The 17,779-nt window shown below is 51.0% G+C and overlaps 1 protein-coding gene across 2 annotated transcripts in view; it reads right to left on the minus strand.

Moving 5' to 3' along the window:
• Positions 1-494: 494 nt before the first annotated feature.
• The window catches only part of LOC308163605 (CCR4-NOT transcription complex subunit 2-like), a 55,295-nt gene continuing 38,010 nt past the window's right edge, over positions 495-17,779 (minus strand). For both annotated transcript variants that reach the window (XM_080537774.1, XM_080537773.1), the window contains exons 8-15: positions 7,424-7,548; positions 6,572-6,683; positions 5,937-6,093; positions 5,722-5,783; positions 5,127-5,176; positions 4,120-4,220; positions 3,703-3,847; positions 495-893 (exon numbers count right to left, since the gene is read on the minus strand). In XM_080537774.1, the coding sequence (XP_080393900.1) occupies positions 807-893; positions 3,703-3,847; positions 4,120-4,220; positions 5,127-5,176; positions 5,722-5,783; positions 5,937-6,093; positions 6,572-6,683; positions 7,424-7,548 (839 nt within the window). In that variant the 3' untranslated portion in view covers positions 495-806. The remainder of the gene's footprint in view (positions 894-3,702; positions 3,848-4,119; positions 4,221-5,126; positions 5,177-5,721; positions 5,784-5,936; positions 6,094-6,571; positions 6,684-7,423; positions 7,549-17,779) is intronic.

The following is a 17,779-nucleotide window of genomic DNA, read 5'->3' on the forward strand; positions in this document are numbered from 1 at the left end:
CCGGGAGGAGCTGCAGGGAGGGGGAGCTGCAGGGGAGGGGGCGCTGTGGGGCCTGCCTTCAATAAAACAGTCACTGATTGGTTGAGATGCTCTGTGTTATAGTGGCAGGAGAAAGAAGGAGCAGGGAGAGGGCGGAGGGGGGGGTGGAGGTAGGGGAGGAAGGGGAGAGGGGAGGGGCAGGTTGGGTGGGAGGGGAGGAGGAAAAGGTTGGGTGGGAGGGCAGGAGAGGGAGAAAGGAAGTGTTAACATGCTTGTTGATTTACTGAGCGTCTGAAGTGTCTCCACATAATCAACAAACATCTTTTGAGTTTTTTTATTACGAAACAGTGCTACAATTAACATTGCATTTTCTCCTGACCTCCTGTCTGTCTGACTGACTGACTGACTGACTGTCTAGCTCTGTCTGTCTGTCTAGCTCTGTCTGTCTGTCTGCCTGTAACTGAGGGAATAACCTTATTGTGTTACTGTTAAGAGTGTGTGTGTGTCTGAAGGGAGGCGTAAATGAAAAGTCCGATTGCACAAACGACAACAAAACAAATTACAAAAAAAAAAGAAAGATTAAAAGATAAAGCGTCTGTTTGTCGGGCAGCACATGGGTGGGCGGGAGCAACTCCGGACCAACGTGGCGATTGGTCCCCGGCCTGAGTCAATTAGCCAGATCGATCGCTCATTGGTCTAGGATTAAAAACCAGGGCACCTGAGCCAGCCAATCCGACACCTGCGGAGGCGGGGTCAGTGAGAGGGGGCGGAGCCAGGACAGCCATACCCAGGGCCCAGTGGAGGGCGGGGCCGGGGGGTCGGGGGGCTCAGAAGGCCTGCTGTGCTGGGTTATAGTTGAAGGTGGAGGGGACGTGAGGTCTCTCTTCTAACTTCTCATACTCCAGGTGGAACTCCTGTTAACACACACACACACACACACACACACACACACACACACACACACAGAGACTGTTGATTTGTTGTCTAATTACCTGTCAGGTTAGAGCCACTAATGTGTGTGTGTGTGTGTGTGTGTGTGTGTGTCTGTGTGTGTGTCAGGGTTCCTGCAGGTTTCAACAAGTTAATTTTAAGACCTTTTTAAGACCACTTTTTATCATGCTTTCACAAATATGAAGGAAAATTGCTATGAAAGAAGAAAAGTTCCCAGTCCCAGAATTACTTACAAAGTACATTTATTCACATTCAACATAAGAACAATGACTGAACATAACTGTGTACACAGAACTGTATGTATGATGAGTGGAGTATCCCCATGGCAACAAGCTGAGCACCACCATAGTGTTTCGCATGATGCTCTTGCTGGAGAAGTTCAAAGAATTTCCAGTTCACATTGGGCCCATCCATCGAGATGGACACCAGGCTCCTCAGTACAAGTTGGTCCACACACTCCTGACAAAAAATAGATTTAAAAACAGAATAGATCACATTTTGCCATAGCATTGAAAATGAAACAAGACTAAGCAGGCCTAATTTAGCCAAATAGATTTGAGTCACAGTTGCATGTAACAATAAAAATGAACTAATAGCTAATAAATAAATAAACATTTAATGATCAATAATCTACTGATCAGTTTCTTTTCATTAGCAATGCTATGTCAAAGTATCAATGAATGTGACAGTCAAAATGAGCTAATAAATAAACATTAACAGCTGAAGTTGGTCCACACACTCCTATGTAGGCTATGCAAATAAACACTTTTTAAGTTCAAGTTAGTGTGTGAGTTCATTCAGCTATTTATCCTATTATACTTAGTATTGTTTTGTATTGATAGAGTAACTTAAATTGTCATTGTTCTATATGCTGTGAAACTGTTATATCCAACAAAACAGATTGCTAATGAAAGGAATCAACAAATGTGAGTCTAGAAGCCTAATAACAACACTTACTAAATAAATATAAACATTTAATTATCAATAATTGATTACTTACTTTGACATGTTCCAGCAAGTCCCACGCTGTTGCTTGTCCCATAAACCGGGACCCTGGGTATCTTGACTGAACTACCTCGCCCTTCTGCCAAGAAACGTACGTGCAGGTCCAGCTGCTTAGTTTTGGTCGTCTGGTTCATCGAACATCAGAACGAACGGACTGTTGTTTACTTTAGAGGCGTGGCCTCTCTTGATGTGGTTCGCTAAACCATATTTTGTGACGTATGATGTTGTCACCACCGCACACGAATGTTTTTGCGATATCGGAATCAGGGAACATGTTTTTAAAACAGTGTTTAGCTATATGAATGAATGAATGAATGAATGGACTTTATTACACTATAGTATGTAGCTACAGTGTTACAGTGTTAAAACCACTTCTTATCCACTGCCCCACCGGTGAGGCAAGAATCGGGTCTATGTTTAATATAACAGATATAAAGAGCTTACCGTTATCAATAATGTTCATCGATGCCGCAAACGGTTCATTAGATTCAATTCTAAACGTCCATATCGGTTTTTTCCTTGCCCGGTAAACACAGTGCGAGTCACAAGCCCTTGTTTACAGCCACGTCACATAGGAAAACCAAGCATGCTTGGTTTCAACCCCCGAATTTCCATATCATTGGTCCTCGAAAGTGATTTTTTTTCTGCCTCTGCTCGATTCTATTGGCTCTGACGCTTCAAATGAGTGGTCAATCATGAAATTTGACCCATGGATTTGGGAGAGAATTGACTGCGTAACCAGAGCTGGTGTGAAAACGAGGCGGATGCGCAAGAGGGGCGCGCAGAAAACCGCGCAGGAGACCCCTGCTGGTTGCAAACAGAGTCTAAACAGTTGGATTTGGATGCAATTTATACCTATAGTGATATGTCAATGAAATATAATAAATTTTACAGTCTTGATACATGAGAAAGTCTGATACACTGATGGTGCCAAAATGTCTCCAAATAGCACAATTTGGTTGTCCGCCTAAACATACCTGTACTAAAACAGGTATTAAGTTGCATTGGCTCACATTACTAGCATCTAATTTGGCACAAGTACTCATCAGACCCAGGAGTACTGATTCCTAGACGATTTTGGCTTATTCAGTCAGGTTTCCAAGCTGATATTCACTCTAAAAGCTGTTGTTTTTTCAGGCGGAGAGTGAATTTGAGATTTTTCACAATATTCTAGCTCTATTTACTCTGACACAGTAACATATATTTTGATTCGGATCACTTCTAAGGTCACCCCACAGGTGTTAGCTTTCATTTGATACCAAGATCATTATGAAGGCCCTTGTGATTGTGGAGATAATCTATATTCACTGTGGGCATGTCATTTCGAGCAGAAAACCTGAAAAATGGGGCCGATAAGAACAAGTTGCTACAGTATATAGCTACAGTGTGTAGAGTCCACAGCAGAATTTCTCTTTTATCTCAGGCTCTAACTGACACTAGCTCAAGCTTGGTTGCTAGGTGCATTTGCTAGGTGGGTGTTCTCCGATAAGTTCTCACCGGGGGCTGCAAAGTTAGTGATAATTGGTTCCATGTTGATTTATTTCCATACTAATTGTTGTCTTATACTTTGCAGCCCAGGCATTGTCCCCAAACACATTTAAACGCGATACAGAGAAGTTATCGCAACATACAACAATATAATACAATAACTTCCTTATCCTACATATTTTTAAGACATATTAAATCATATTTAAGACCTTTTTAAGACCCGGGGACCCTGTGTATGTGTGTGTATGTGTGTGTGTGTGTATGCCGCGGGTCCGTTACCTTGGCTACCTTCCTCCAGTTCAGACAGTCAAAGTAGTAGTAGGTCCCTCTCTCGTAGGCGTTGGTCTTTAGGCTAGGCTCCATGCCCGGCGCCCGCGTCAGCCACACACGCTCTTCCTTGTGGTACCGCCAGTCCCGGTTGAACCTGATTGGTCAGAGCACAGCAAGGTCAGTCAAGACACACATTGTGAGAAGTATCTGGTCTCTGTTTCCTCAATCGATCGATCAAACTATATGTGAAGAGCACGTTTCCTCCCTCCCCCCCTGTCTGCCAGGTTCTCAGCCTGCTGTCTGCCTATTTGCCTGTCTGTCTGTCTGTCTGTCTGTCTACCTCCCTCCCTCCCTGTCTGTCTGTCTGTCTGCCTCCCTGTCTGCCTCCCTCCCTCCTTCCCTCCCTCCCTGTCTGTCTGCACGTACAGTTCTACGGCGGCCAGTAGCTGCAGGAGGTCTCCTCCGTTCATGTAGTACAGGTAGAAGAGCAGGTCCTCCCCGTACCGAGACAGCTTGATGGCAGCCAGCTGCGGGGGGAGACACATGTCAAAGGTCAGTTCATTTTCCAGCCACTGGATGGCAGCACCACCATAGTAGAGTATTAACAGCAGCAGATCCGCACCTCTCACCTACACGCTATTATTCTATAATATTATATTCTATAATATTATATATAATATTTCCTATGTATATACCTATAATAATTATATTATTATTATATATCTAGAGAGAGGCTGTGTGTCAGTAGTTCTATAAGACGTATATCTATAGAGAGAGGCTGTGTGTCAGTAGTTCTATAAGACGTATATCTATAGAGAGAGGCTGTGTGTCAGTAGTTCTATAAGACGTATATCTATAGAGAGAGGCTGTGTGTCAGTAGTTCTATAAGACGTATATCTATAGAGAGAGGCTGTGTGTCAGTAGTTCTATAAGACGTATATCTATAGAGAGAGGCTGTGTGTCAGTAGTTCTATAAGACGTATATCTATAGAGAGAGGCTGTGTGTCAGTAGTTCTATAAGACGTATATCTATAGAGAGAGGCTGTGTGTCAGTAGTTCTATAAGACGTATATCTATAGAGAGAGGCTGTGTGTCAATAGTTCTATAAGACGTATATCTATAGAGAGAGGCTGTGTGTCAGTAGTTCTATAAGACGTATATCTATAGAGAGAGGCTGTGTGTCAATAGTTCTATAAGACGTATATCTATAGAGAGAGGCTGTGTGTCAATAGTTCTATAAGACGTATATCTAGTTCCTGGGTTCATTATGCTGCATTCACCCTCTCCTCTGAAGCAGGAAACCAGGACATCCCAATTCACTCCTGGCCCTCTGACCGCTACCACCTTCCCCACCCAGAATGAGCCAATAGGAGCCCTACCTACTCAGCATCAGCCAATAGGAGCCCTACACTAAGCCTAACTCCTCCACCTACCTTGTCCCTTATGTGGATGTTGGTGAGATACTCCGATGGGACGTGGAAGTCTGCAGGAGAGGAGAGGAAGAAGAGAGAGGAGAGGAAGAAGAGAGAGGAGAGGTAGAAAAGGAGGAGAGGTAGAGGAGGAGGAGAGAGGAGAGGTAGAGAAGGAGGAGAGGTAGAGGAGGAGGAGAGAGGAGAGGTAGAGAAGGAGGAGAGGTAGAGAAGGAGGATAGGTAGAGAAGGAGGAGAGGTAGAGGAGGAAGAGAGAGGAGAGGTCGAGAAGGAGGAGAGAGGAGAAGTAGAGTAGGAGGAGAGAGGAGCGGTAGAGGAGAGAGGAGCGGTAGAGGAGGAGGTACAGGAGAGGTCGAGAAGGAGGAGAGAGGAGATGTAGAGAAGGAGGAGAGAGGAGAGGTAGAGAAGGAGGAGAGAGGAGAGGTAGAGAAGGAGGAGAGAGGAGATGTAGAGAAGGAGGAGAGAGGAGAGGTAGAGAAGGAGGAGAGAGGAGAGGTAGAAAAGGAGGAGAGAGGAGAGAGGCAGCATTAGACACAGATAGGGCGAGCTGGGCAGTTGCCTCCCCACCCCAGGAGCCTCAACGCTTTGCACGACTTACCGATGTCCTGAGGCCGGCACGGGGCTGACGCCCACGGCGACGCAAACTTGGGGTACAGGTTCCTGAGAGACAGAGAGAGAGAGAGAGAGGGGGGGGGTTACTACTAGGGCCTTGGGGAGGGAACAGACACATATACACAGAGTGTGAGTGAGTGAGTGAGTGAGTGAGTGAGTGAGTGAGTGAGAGTGTGTGTGTGAGTGCGTGCGTTTGTGTACTCTGGAGAGTTGAGGTTGAGGCCCAGCGTGGTGAGGTCGCTGCCCAGGGCCAGGTGCACCATCCCGGGGTCCGTCTCTGCCGCGCGGATGAACGTCAACAAGCCAATCATCCCAAACTGGTCTGTTACCATCCCTGATGGAATATTCGTGACACGGCCTGGGGGGGGGGGGTAGAGGGAGGATGAGAGGGGAGAGGAGAGGAGAGAGGAGGTGAGAGGAGAGAGGGAGGAGGGGAGGGGAGAGGAGAGGAGGGTAGAAAATAGAATACAACTTGATCAGTATTTGTTATGTCATAAGGACTTCTGTTTCCATATAATTTCCCTTTTGCCTGGGATTGGTCTGTCTCTCTCTGAGTGTCCTAAACTCTGTGTGGTTGGCTGGCTGTGTGTAGGGCTGTGCTGTGGTTGGCTGGCTGTGTGTAGGACTGTGCTGTGATTGGCTAGCAGTGTGTAGGGCTGTGCTGTGGTTGGCTAGCAGTGTGTAGGGCTATGCTGTGGTTGGCTAGCAGTGTGTAGGGCTGTGCGGTGGTTGTTTGGCTGTGTGTAGGGCTGTGCTGTGGTTGTTTGGCTGTGTGTAGGACTGTGCTGTGATTGGCTAGCAGTGTGTAGGGGCTGTGCTGTGATTGGCTGCCTCACCGTCAGGGAGCACCTGGATGCCTTTCTTCTGCTGTGAGGAGGAGGAGCTCTTGTCTCCGGGGAACTTGGGCCCGTCTGTGCTGGAGGACAGCTTTCCTGAAGAGCTGAGATTCTACAGAAAGAGAGAGAGAGACCACTACGTAACCAAGACGACGACGACAACAACATCAACAACAACATAACTGAGACAACAAAGCCCAAATGTAACCACGGTTTACGGTATTACCGTGGGATTAAAAATCACATAGGGGTTTGAAGAAGCCGCCAATTTTAAATGATGAATGTAGTCGCTGCTATACCGTTTCCAGCCACTGCAGTGCACTTGAACTGTGATTGTCCATCTTATGTTATATTAGCGTTTTTATGTAATACATGCAATAATAATAATGTATGTATTCTTTTATGCCTATTTTTATGTGAAGCACGTCATTTCTTAGTTGTAAAGAACTGAGCTTCATTTCTTGTATGAAAGGTGCTATACAAACACAGTTTATTATTATCAACCACCAGAACTATATAATGACCAGACCATTGCCTCCACTCGGTATTAGACAACGTCATATGTGAACTTTGGTTATATAGCCGACACCGATAGAACACCGATAGTATCAACTGGCTAACACTGATTAACCGGCAACACAACACCAACACTGATTAAATGACACTAAACTACACAATAGCATGCAGTTTTAAGTGAGATTAAAAATCACTTACAAGCCTAGTGGGAGATTTTTTATTCTTAGCTTTAATCAAAAATGTATGCCTACCCCTCGTCGAGAAGCAGTATACACATACACACACACACACACACACACACACACACACACACACACACAGGACAGGCCTGCTCACCGTTTTGCTGTCGTCAGTGCTGGTGGGGTCCTTGTAGTTGTGGGGCCCGGGCAGCGCGGGGAAGTCCTCGTTGTGGATGGAGAAGTCCTGCGTCTGCTCACTCGACGGTTTCGTGACCATTCCAACTGTTGTGAACGAGGGGGAGGGGGATTTAACACACACTCCAGTGTTTCCCCTAGGTTTGCTGCCTTGGGGGGGTGGCATGGACCGTGGCATGGACCCCCCCCCCCCCCCCCAGGGGGTAAGACCCTGCGACATACATCATGTCCAGGGGGTGTACTAACTTGTACATTAAGCCGCCTCACGCTACGGAAACAGGAGATAGGCTCCTGCCCTATGGGCCGTTAGGCTCGAGAACCATCGGTTCTCAAGGCTACTTACTTATGTGGTCTTGACTACCTGTCCACTTTCTCACCTGGTTCTTGCGCTCTCTCTCTCTGGAGCACCATCCTGCTCTCTCTCCTTCTCTCCCTCTCTATCCTCCTCTCTCCCTCTTTTGCTGTCAACCAAAAGGCAAACACAACAACCAAAGTATTTATAATCTAATAAGAGGTATAAATTGATCCATATCAATTTATAACATAATTATAATTGAATATTGGATTGCTGTGGGCAATGCAGTCAGATAATGTCATTTTGACTTTACTCTCTCACCTGAAAAAAAAGTGTATGTCCAACTATAAAAACAGACATTTCCAACCACAGCTTCAATCCACTGTCCATGTAGCCTACTGTAAATATGCCATTATGGTATTACCATAAAGCCCAATTCTAGCAGAATAAGAAAGATAGTATATCTACTTTAAGTAAAATAATAAAGTGCATCCAGTTAGCTCTTTAGCTGGCATGTGTGCAGCAGACTAGCTCATCTAATCACCTCTGAGCTAGCTAGTTAGCTTGCTAGTTCTTTGACACTATTTTACATACCATGGAACTATAATCAGACACTTTCTAGTCACAATAATAACGACCAATTTGAACCAACTTGCTCTGTTAGAACACTCAGCAATTATATTTGCTAACGTTTCAACTTGCTTACTTTCCATCTGCAGACATCTCACCCTGCAAAAACTCTCTCGCTTCGCGCGCGCACACTCGCGCACAATCTTGTACGCGAGTGTGCGAGTGTGTCCAGCACGAAGCGAAGTGTGGAGACCTGTCAACATTGGGATTTGAAAATAAGGGATATTTTCCAGAAAATAAGGGATATCCCCCGCACGCCCCCGGGCCGCCCCCCCCCCCCCCCCCACCGTCCACAAACCATACCCCTTACATTTAGACAAGGGTAGACACAGTCAATCCTAACATCACCACTAGACAACCATAGGATACCCCTTACATTTAGACAAGGGTACACACAGTCAGTCCTAACATCACCACTAGACAACCATAGGATACCCCTTACATTTAGACAAGGGTACACACAGTCAGTCCTAACATCACCACTAGACAACCATAGGATACCCCTTACATTTAGACAAGGGTAGACACAGTCAGTCCTAACATCACCACTAGACAACCATAGGATACCCCTTACATTTAGACAAGGGTAGACACAGTCAATCAACCACCTGCTTCAGTGCAACAAGAATTGGGTTAACTAGTTCCTATGATTAAGTAAGTGACTATAGGTGATCAGAATCAGACACCTGGTTGAAAGTAAAATACTTTGAACATCCCTGCATATATATACCAGGGTTTCCGTTAACCGGTAATTACCGGTCTTTGTCCGATAAAATCTGTTGAAGTCCGACATCTTTAAACCTCTTCGGTCATAATGTCCGGTGAAAATAATTCCCTTTAAGCACAATTTGAATACAATTTGCTAAAATTAATTTGTCACATATTCTGATTCCTTCTACATTAAAAAAGACGAATATATAGGCTATATGTTTTCTTTTATTATTAATGTGTAGACTAGCCTACGCGATGACAAACAGTGGCAGGGTTGCCAGATGGGATTGACAATTTACAGCCTAACTAGTCCGCTAAATAACCGCTAAACCCAGTAGCCCATTCGGCGGTAACCCCCCCCCCATCTGGCAACCCTGTCTCTCAACGGCGCGAGTAGTTTAGTCAGTTAATTTAGTTTGATCTAGTCTAAATAAAACCACTGCAGTGACCGGAGTCAAGGTTATTGTTCTGCGTGTTTTGGATGTGCTAGAGCACAGTGAATGACCACCGAGGGCCGTGAGATGCGGCTAGTAAAGGACGCTAGCGGCCATCTCAACCCCGTTCATTGATTGAGCCTGCCGTGCCCGTTCCAGCCCTGAGTCGGGAGATTCAGAGTATAACATCCCCACCATTAGTGTAACCAGGGAGTAGCTGAAAGGACTGTATAATTTAGGAAGGGGCTGGTTATCTAACTAACTCTAAGCTAAATAGGCAGTGTAGGAGGATACAGGCAGGGGGCGCCAGCAAACCGTTAGACTAGCAGTTACTATCGTTAGCATTAGCATGGAATTAGCATTAGCATTAGCCTTGGAATTAGCATTAGCATTAGCCTTGGAATTAGCATTAGCATACAAACAACTAACACACGGTAACGGTATCACATATGAACAACACATTTATTTACATGACTGATGTATACATCCCCAGATATATACATTCCCTCCCCGCCGGCCACACACACACTCAATCACTCACTCATAGTCTCTGGCCTGAACAGGCTTATAGTCCCGGGCTGTGGTGCGCGTTGAGGCCTGGTCGGATGGCATGTGCGTCGAGGAAGGTAGCAGACAAAAGGGGGGGGGTGACGTAGCAACGCGGAGGGAAAGGGCCTTCTTCGTAGTCCGCGCCGAGGGGTGAAGGGCTCAGGTCCGGGTGGTCCACGTCGAAGCTCCGATGGAGTCAGCGTTCGGTCGCAGTCCGCTCGTGGAGGCGACGATTCTGTCCAGTTTGGCGTCTCGCTTGGTCCAACGTTTAACAGCCGGCTGCTGGCAAGGCTGTCTAACGGGGACACAACTAAACGGGCTATACAGCTCTGAACTCGATAATCACTTTCCTGGCGTCTTCAGCTTCTGCACGGTGTGCGTGTTACTGAATCCGCCATCTTAGATTGACTTCTCGTTACTCTCTCTCGTTTGGTCTCTCTCGTTCTGATTCTCATCACACACTGACTCACGGACCACTTCCGTCTCTTATATATACACCACCGAACCTAGCATCCGGGTCACGGACACACCCCGGATATACTACGTCATCAAACATATACATAAACATTACAATAATAATACATACACCTTCATGAAACGTACAGAAATAGTATAGAAAATAACAAAGGAAATAACTGGGGCAAAATAGGGCTGGTTTGGGGAAACTAAACTGGCTCTAAACTGTGGGCCTTCACAACAGCCGCCCCATGAAACCCTCGGTTTCAGTTAACTAAGAAGGCACACTGGCTAGGCTGCTCTAGCAGCGTGAGGTAGGAGGTGATAGTGTCCTTGGTAATTTGAGGGAGCTCAATCAGGCGTGCCACAGGTCGGGTGTAAGTGCGACCACCAACGTCCACGATGGCCGTCCGCACCCTTCCATCCGGACCCGGCAGGACCTTGGTCACTCTGCCTGTCTGCCAGGCGGCGCGTGGAAGGGACTGGTCGATCACCAGTACCACGGCACCTTCGGACAAGTTGTCTCTCTCCCTCGTCCACTTCTGCCTGACTTGCAGGGTCGGCAGGTAGTGCAGTATGAACTGCTTCCAAAACTGGTCCGCGAGCACCTGGCTGTGCCTCCACCATCTTCTTCCGGTGAGCTCTGCAGGGTCGTAGACTACCTGAGGCAGTGCAGAGTCTCGCCGCCCCATCAGCAAGAAGTTGGGCGTGATGGGATCCAGATCTGCTACATCACTGGAGGTATAGCCTAGGGGCCGGGAGTTCAAGATGCCCTCAATCTCTGCTAGTACAGTCTGGAGCACCTCATCGGTAGGCACCTTCTGTCCGAGAATGGTACGTAGGACGTTCTTTACTGAGCGAATCTCCCGCTCCCAGGCTCCCCCGAAGTGTGGAGCATTTGGGGGGTTGAACTCAAACTTCACTTGCTGGGAGGCGAGTCTGTCACGGGCCTCCTTAGTCATCGCAGCGTAGCTCGCCCTCAGCTCGGCCTCACCACCGACGAAGTTGGTGCCTCTGTCCGACCGGAGGGTCTTAGGGGTCCCTCGCCTGGAGGTGAACCTCTTGAAGGACATGAGGAAGCTGTCGCTTGTGAGCTGGTGCAGAACTTCCAGGTGCATTGCTCTCGTCGTCAGGCACGTGTAGATGATGCCCCACCGCTTTTCGGAGGCTCGCCGGTTTCGGACTAGGAGTGGCCCGAAACAGTCGACCCCAGTAGAGTGGAACGGAGCCTGTCTCAGTCGCAGCCGGTCCTCGGGCAGATCGGACATCATGGGCTGCGGCGGCGTGGCTCGCCACCTCTGGCAGTCCGAGCAGGACCTTTGATATCTCCGTACCGCCTCCCGTCCATGGAGTATCCAGAATCTCCGTCGTACCTCCGCGAAGACACGCTCTCCACCCGCGTGCTGCACTTTGTCATCATGGTGCTTGATGACCAACCTGGTGACCTGATGCTTAGTGGGAAGCACGATGGGATGCTTCGTGTCCAGGTCTAGATCTTGAGCGCGGCGCAGTCTGCCACCCACGCGAATGAGAACACCGTCGAGCTCTGGAGCTAAGCCGCGGAGTCTACTGTCCGAGGGGATCGGCTTCCCTTTCTCGAGACACTCCCGCTCTCGGGAGAAGGCATCCTGTTGGGCACTCTGCAGCACCAGGAGCTCCGCCGCGGTGTAATCTTCGGCGCTGAGCGTAGTATCTAGGGGTAGACCGGCCTTGGAGCAGAACATCCTCTTCTGCAGCTCTTCGAGCGTCTCACACTCCTCTCCTGGAGTAGTCTCAGGGTCTACGACCTGGGTGACTCCGCAGAACAACGTCTTACGCAGCTCTTTGTCCTCTCTGTCTTCGGCTAACGCCGGCGTGGCTGGCCACTCTGACTCCCACTCCTGTAGGAAGTCTGGTCCCGTGTGATACAGGTGGGGCTCAGCCAGATCCTGTAGAGTTGCCCCTCTCGTGATGACGTCAGCAGGGTTCCTCTTGGTGTCTACATAACGCCAGCAGTTCACCTCAGTCAACTCCAGAATCTCTGCGACTCGGGTGCCCACGAACACCTTATACCGACATGAGCTGGACTTCAACCACTGGAGGACGGTAGTGGAGTCTGACCACATGGTGACGCTCTTCAGAGGTAGCTGGAGCTCGTCGAGCAGGAACCTTCCCAGTTGCGCGCCGTTCAGGGCAGCACACAGCTCCAGTCTTGGGATGGACTGTTGCTTTTTCGGCGCCACTCGGGAACGTGCCAGGACAAACGAGACGTGGACTTCACCTCCAAGCTCTGCCGCTCTGACGTATGCCACGGACCCGTACGCCATCTCCGAGGCGTCGCAGAATACATGTAGCGTGATGACACTCCTCTCTAGGTCCGTGGAGGGAGGGAAGTAGCTCCGCTGCAGCTTGATGTGCTGGAGAGTGGGAAGTTCCTGCTCCCAGGCCTTCCACTTCTCTTCTAGGTGACGAGGCAGAGGATCGTCCCATCCTCGTTCTTGGGCCCACAGCTCCCGGACAAGCACCTTGGCCATCGTCGTGAAGGGAGCGATATATCCCAGTGGGTCGTACTGGCTCGCTAGAGTGCTGTATATCGTTCTCATCGTGACGCGTTGAGGCTTGGCAGGCTTATTGCGATAGCGTAGAGTGTCGGTCTGGAACTGCCAGATAAGTCCGAGCGTCATCTCCTGAGCATCATCTGGTGAGTGAGAGACCCAAGCCTCGCTGCTGGTCGAGGTGGCCTCCTTCGGGAGGTCTCTGATGACTTGCGGGTCGTTGCTGGCCCACTGGCAGATCTCAAATCCACCCTCCTGGAGATGAGCACGCAGGTCCTGGACTAGCTGACGGGCTTCCGTGGCTGTCTTCGAACTGTGGAGGCAGTTGTCCACGTAAAAGCTCTTATGGACGGCGTCAAACACTCCAGGAGGTGCCGTCTCCTGCGCGGCGTGAGTCTGTAGCGCATAGGTAGCGCAGCAGGGGCTGCAGGTTGTCCCGAAGGGTAGCACCTCCCACTGGTAGATAGAGGGGTCGGGGTCGCTCGGGTCCTCTCTCCAGAGAAACCTCATGAGTGGCTTGTCTTCCTCCAACATCCTGACCTGGTGAAACATTCGCTTAATGTCACCACTGACTGCGATCGGCTGCTGACGGAAGCGCACCAGAACTCCCAAGAGGGCTGGGGTCAAGGTTGGACCAGGGAGAAGATAGTGGTTGAGGTTGAGCTTCCCCACCTGGTAGCTACAGTTGAAGACCACTCGGTTCTTCCCGTTGTGGTGAACATTGTGGTGCGGGAGGTACCAAGACTCGGCACTCTGGTTCGCCTCGGCTGGCTCAAGCTTCTTCACCAGACCGGACTCCGTCAGTTTCTTCATCTCCGTTCGGTAAGAAGCAGCAAGGACCTCGTCCTTCCTCATACGCTTCTCAGTGCTGGTCAGACACTGTAGGACGGTTCGAGGGGATACTCGAAACTCTGGCATGGGTTCTCTGCGGAGTAGTGGTGTGACGTATCTCTTAACGCCCTGGACTTCGATACGCACTGTCTTTGCTTTAAGGAGGTCTAGGGCGTAGACGTCCTCCTTTGACTGTACGTAGAGCTTCTCATTCTTGTAGGGCGCAACGTCTAGCGTCCACAGCTTCTGGACGTTGTCTAGCAGCGCCGCATTCATGGAGTCCACACTGGTGTGAAGGCAGTTGATGGTCTGCACTTCTTCGGTGCGGACATGGAGGGATGACGTAGCTCTCCCGTCTCTATCTCTCCACTCGGTAGCGCCTTGGAGGGCCCACCCAAGCGCAGTCTTAACAGCCATCGGGCAGCCTCGTGGTCCTCTCAGCGGAGGACGGAGCGACACGATCAGTGCAGCGTTGTCCGAGCCGATGAGAAGGGTTGGCTCCGCTCCTTCTATCGGATGTAGGTCTACTCGCCGTAGGTGGGGATATCTTGCGCGTAACCTCTCCAGGGGGTAGTCGTAGCGAGAGAGCGCTAGCTGGTCGGCGGTGAAGACATTCTGAAGCCGATGTCTATCCGACGGCCGCCCCGCCGGGGAGATAGAGAAGTTGATTCTCGCCCCGGTGACCTCTTTAAGGTCGCGACGTATCGTGCGCAGAGTCAGCTTCTCCTCAGTCCCGTGGAGCCCCAACCGGCGCACTGCCTCCTGGAGGAGGATGGTCCGTTCCGACCCGTCGTCTAGAACGGCGTACGTGTCGTACACAGCGTTGTTGTGGTGAAGTCGGACCTTCACCACCTTCAGTAGGACCTTGGAGCCGCTGCTCTGGGTTGGGTCTAGGTAGTAGACAGGGGTTTCCTCTTCCGGTGCGCGACCGGACCTAGGGCTTCTGGTGCCCTCCGTGGACCTGGCGAGGGAGACCTCGTGTAGAATGTTGAGGTGGACCTCCTCACAGCGATTGCACTTTCTCCTCAAGGTGCAGTTCTTAGCCAGATGGTCGCGCCCACAGTTCCAGCACCTCTTGTTCTCCTCGAGCCACCCCTGCTTGGCCTCGGTACTCAGGTTGTTGAAGTCACTGCACTCATTGAACCAGTGCTCGCTGGTGCAGTACGGACATGGCGGTGGACCTCTCCGTCCCTTTTGAGGGGGTTGAGAGGAATCCTTTCCCTCAGGTCGGGCTTTCCTCTCTCTCCGAGGCTCCTCCTCCGTGTGCAGCACTCCTACTGGGCGTCCTCTGTTCGAGCTCGGCCTGTCCCAGCGGTCTCCCTTCTCCCTCTCCTTCTTCGGCTCAGCGTAACCCATGGCGTCTACGTTGGTGTCATGCACTTCCTCCAGTAGGAACTCCGCGAAGGCAGCCATGCTCAGACCCAACTTCCCGGGGTTACGAACGCGCTGCTGTCGCCGGAACCTCTCCTGCCGGAAGCGTGGGATCTTGCGGAGCAGCCGCTCTACGTTGGAGGTGCTGTTGATCTCGCTGGCGCCAGCTGGGCCCTGCGTCTTCAGCATTCCAACCAAGGTGTGCACGCGGAGCGCGAAGTCATCCAGCGCCCGTTCATCCTTGATGGGGGCCTGCTGTTCGAGGGCTTGCAGTTCAGCAAGGGCGTGGTTCCAGGGACGACCGTAGCGGGCATCCAAGTCGGCGAGCGCTCTGGTGTAAGGTGTCGGTGCGGAGGCATGGGCCAGAACCATGTTGTGGGCTCTGGGGTTCCTCACATGCTGAAGGAGAATCGCATATTTGTAGGACTCTGAGCAGGAGTCGTCCAAGAGCGTGTCTAGGCAGATGCGTAGCTCCACATACTGGCTCCTGTCCTCGTCCTTGAAGAAGGGGAACTTGGGTCCCTCCACCTGGGGAAACATCCTGTAGTGGATGATCGGGGCTGGAGTGACGGTCTGGGTGTCCGGCCTGCATGCATTTTGGTGCACTGGAGGACCTAGGGGTGTGCTACGCTCTTGGGGGATGGCTCCCCTCCCGGGCAGCGACGCTGGCTCCCTCTGGGCCGCGTAGCGGTCGGGTCCCTGGTCCTCTTCCTTCCAGGTAGTCAGCTGGGCCTGTAGTTGGACAGTCATGGCGGGGGTCATGGAGCCATCGGCGGGGGGTTCAGGAGATGGCACTCGAGAGGGCCGTGCGGATGATGCTCTGGAGCTACGGGCCGACGGAGCTCTGCTGATGCACACGTCGCGCATGGTCTGCATCACTTCCTCCATCTTCTCCGCGTGCAGTTGCTCTCTCTCCATCTGGAGGCGGTCGCGCTCCATCTGGAAGCGTTCACGTTCTAGCGCCTCCTGGCGCTGTCTCTCCGCCGCGCGTTCCGCTCCGTTCATCTGGAAGCGTTCACGTTCTAGCGCCTCCTGGCGCTGTCTCTCCGCCGCCCCCATCTGGAGGCGTTCACGTTCTAGCGCCTCCTGGCGCTGTCGCTCCGCCGCCCCCATCTGGAGGCGCTCGCGCTCGAAATGGATGCGTTCCCTCTCTCGTTCACGCTCGAACTGGAGGCGTTCTCGCTCTAACGCCACCTCGGCCTGTTGGCGCATACATTCGGACAGCGCGGCACTACTCCCTCTGGAGTGCAGGCTATCCGCCCCAGAGGCAGAACTGCCCACGGAAACCCTGGACCGGGAGGAAGCCACTGAGCGGCAGGAGCTAGGTCTCGAGCGCGCCGTACTGGGAGGCAGATCGTTAAGGCTGAGGCCCTCCCTCTTCCGCCCGCAGGCGCTGTCGGACCGGGCCTCTCCTTCCTGCTCTTCCGTTTCCACGGCAAAACCCTGCGGTTCTGCCATCTCATCCTCAGGCTGGTGCTCTTTGAGGGCTGTCTCAGTGCTAGCCACCCGCGCGCCGGCGGACGCCTCGGCCTCTCCGACCACTGTATCCCGTGGAGTGCGCTCCTCGCTACCACTCAGTGAGCTTTCGAGCTCAAGCTCATACTCCTGTAACCTCGGAGGCAACCGCGGGACTCTCTGTGGTCGTGGCTCTGGCTCAGGGGGCGGAGAAGGGGGGGTAACTGTCTGGTCTGGTTGGCTGCGCTCAGCCATGCTATCACTACACTACCTATCCGGCTCGAAGGACCAATTGTAACCAGGGAGTAGCTGAAAGGACTGTATAATTTAGGAAGGGGCTGGTTATCTAACTAACTCTAAGCTAAATAGGCAGTGTAGGAGGATACAGGCAGGGGGCGCCAGCAAACCGTTAGACTAGCAGTTACTATCGTTAGCATTAGCATGGAATTAGCATTAGCATTAGCCTTGGAATTAGCATTAGCATTAGCCTTGGAATTAGCATTAGCATACAAACAACTAACACACGGTAACGGTATCACATATGAACAACACATTTATTTACATGACTGATGTATACATCCCCAGATATATACATTCCCTCCCCGCCGGCCACACACACACTCAATCACTCACTCATAGTCTCTGGCCTGAACAGGCTTATAGTCCCGGGCTGTGGTGCGCGTTGAGGCCTGGTCGGATGGCATGTGCGTCGAGGAAGGTAGCAGACAAAAGGGGGGGGGTGACGTAGCAACGCGGAGGGAAAGGGCCTTCTTCGTAGTCCGCGCCGAGGGGTGAAGGGCTCAGGTCCGGGTGGTCCACGTCGAAGCTCCGATGGAGTCAGCGTTCGGTCGCAGTCCGCTCGTGGAGGCGACGATTCTGTCCAGTTTGGCGTCTCGCTTGGTCCAACGTTTAACAGCCGGCTGCTGGCAAGGCTGTCTAACGGGGACACAACTAAACGGGCTATACAGCTCTGAACTCGATAATCACTTTCCTGGCGTCTTCAGCTTCTGCACGGTGTGCGTGTTACTGAATCCGCCATCTTAGATTGACTT

The sequence above is a fragment of the Nansenia antarctica genome (genome assembly GCF_963989245.1).
Source record: "Nansenia antarctica genome assembly, chromosome: 8".
Taxonomy (NCBI): domain Eukaryota; kingdom Metazoa; phylum Chordata; class Actinopteri; order Argentiniformes; family Microstomatidae; genus Nansenia; species Nansenia antarctica.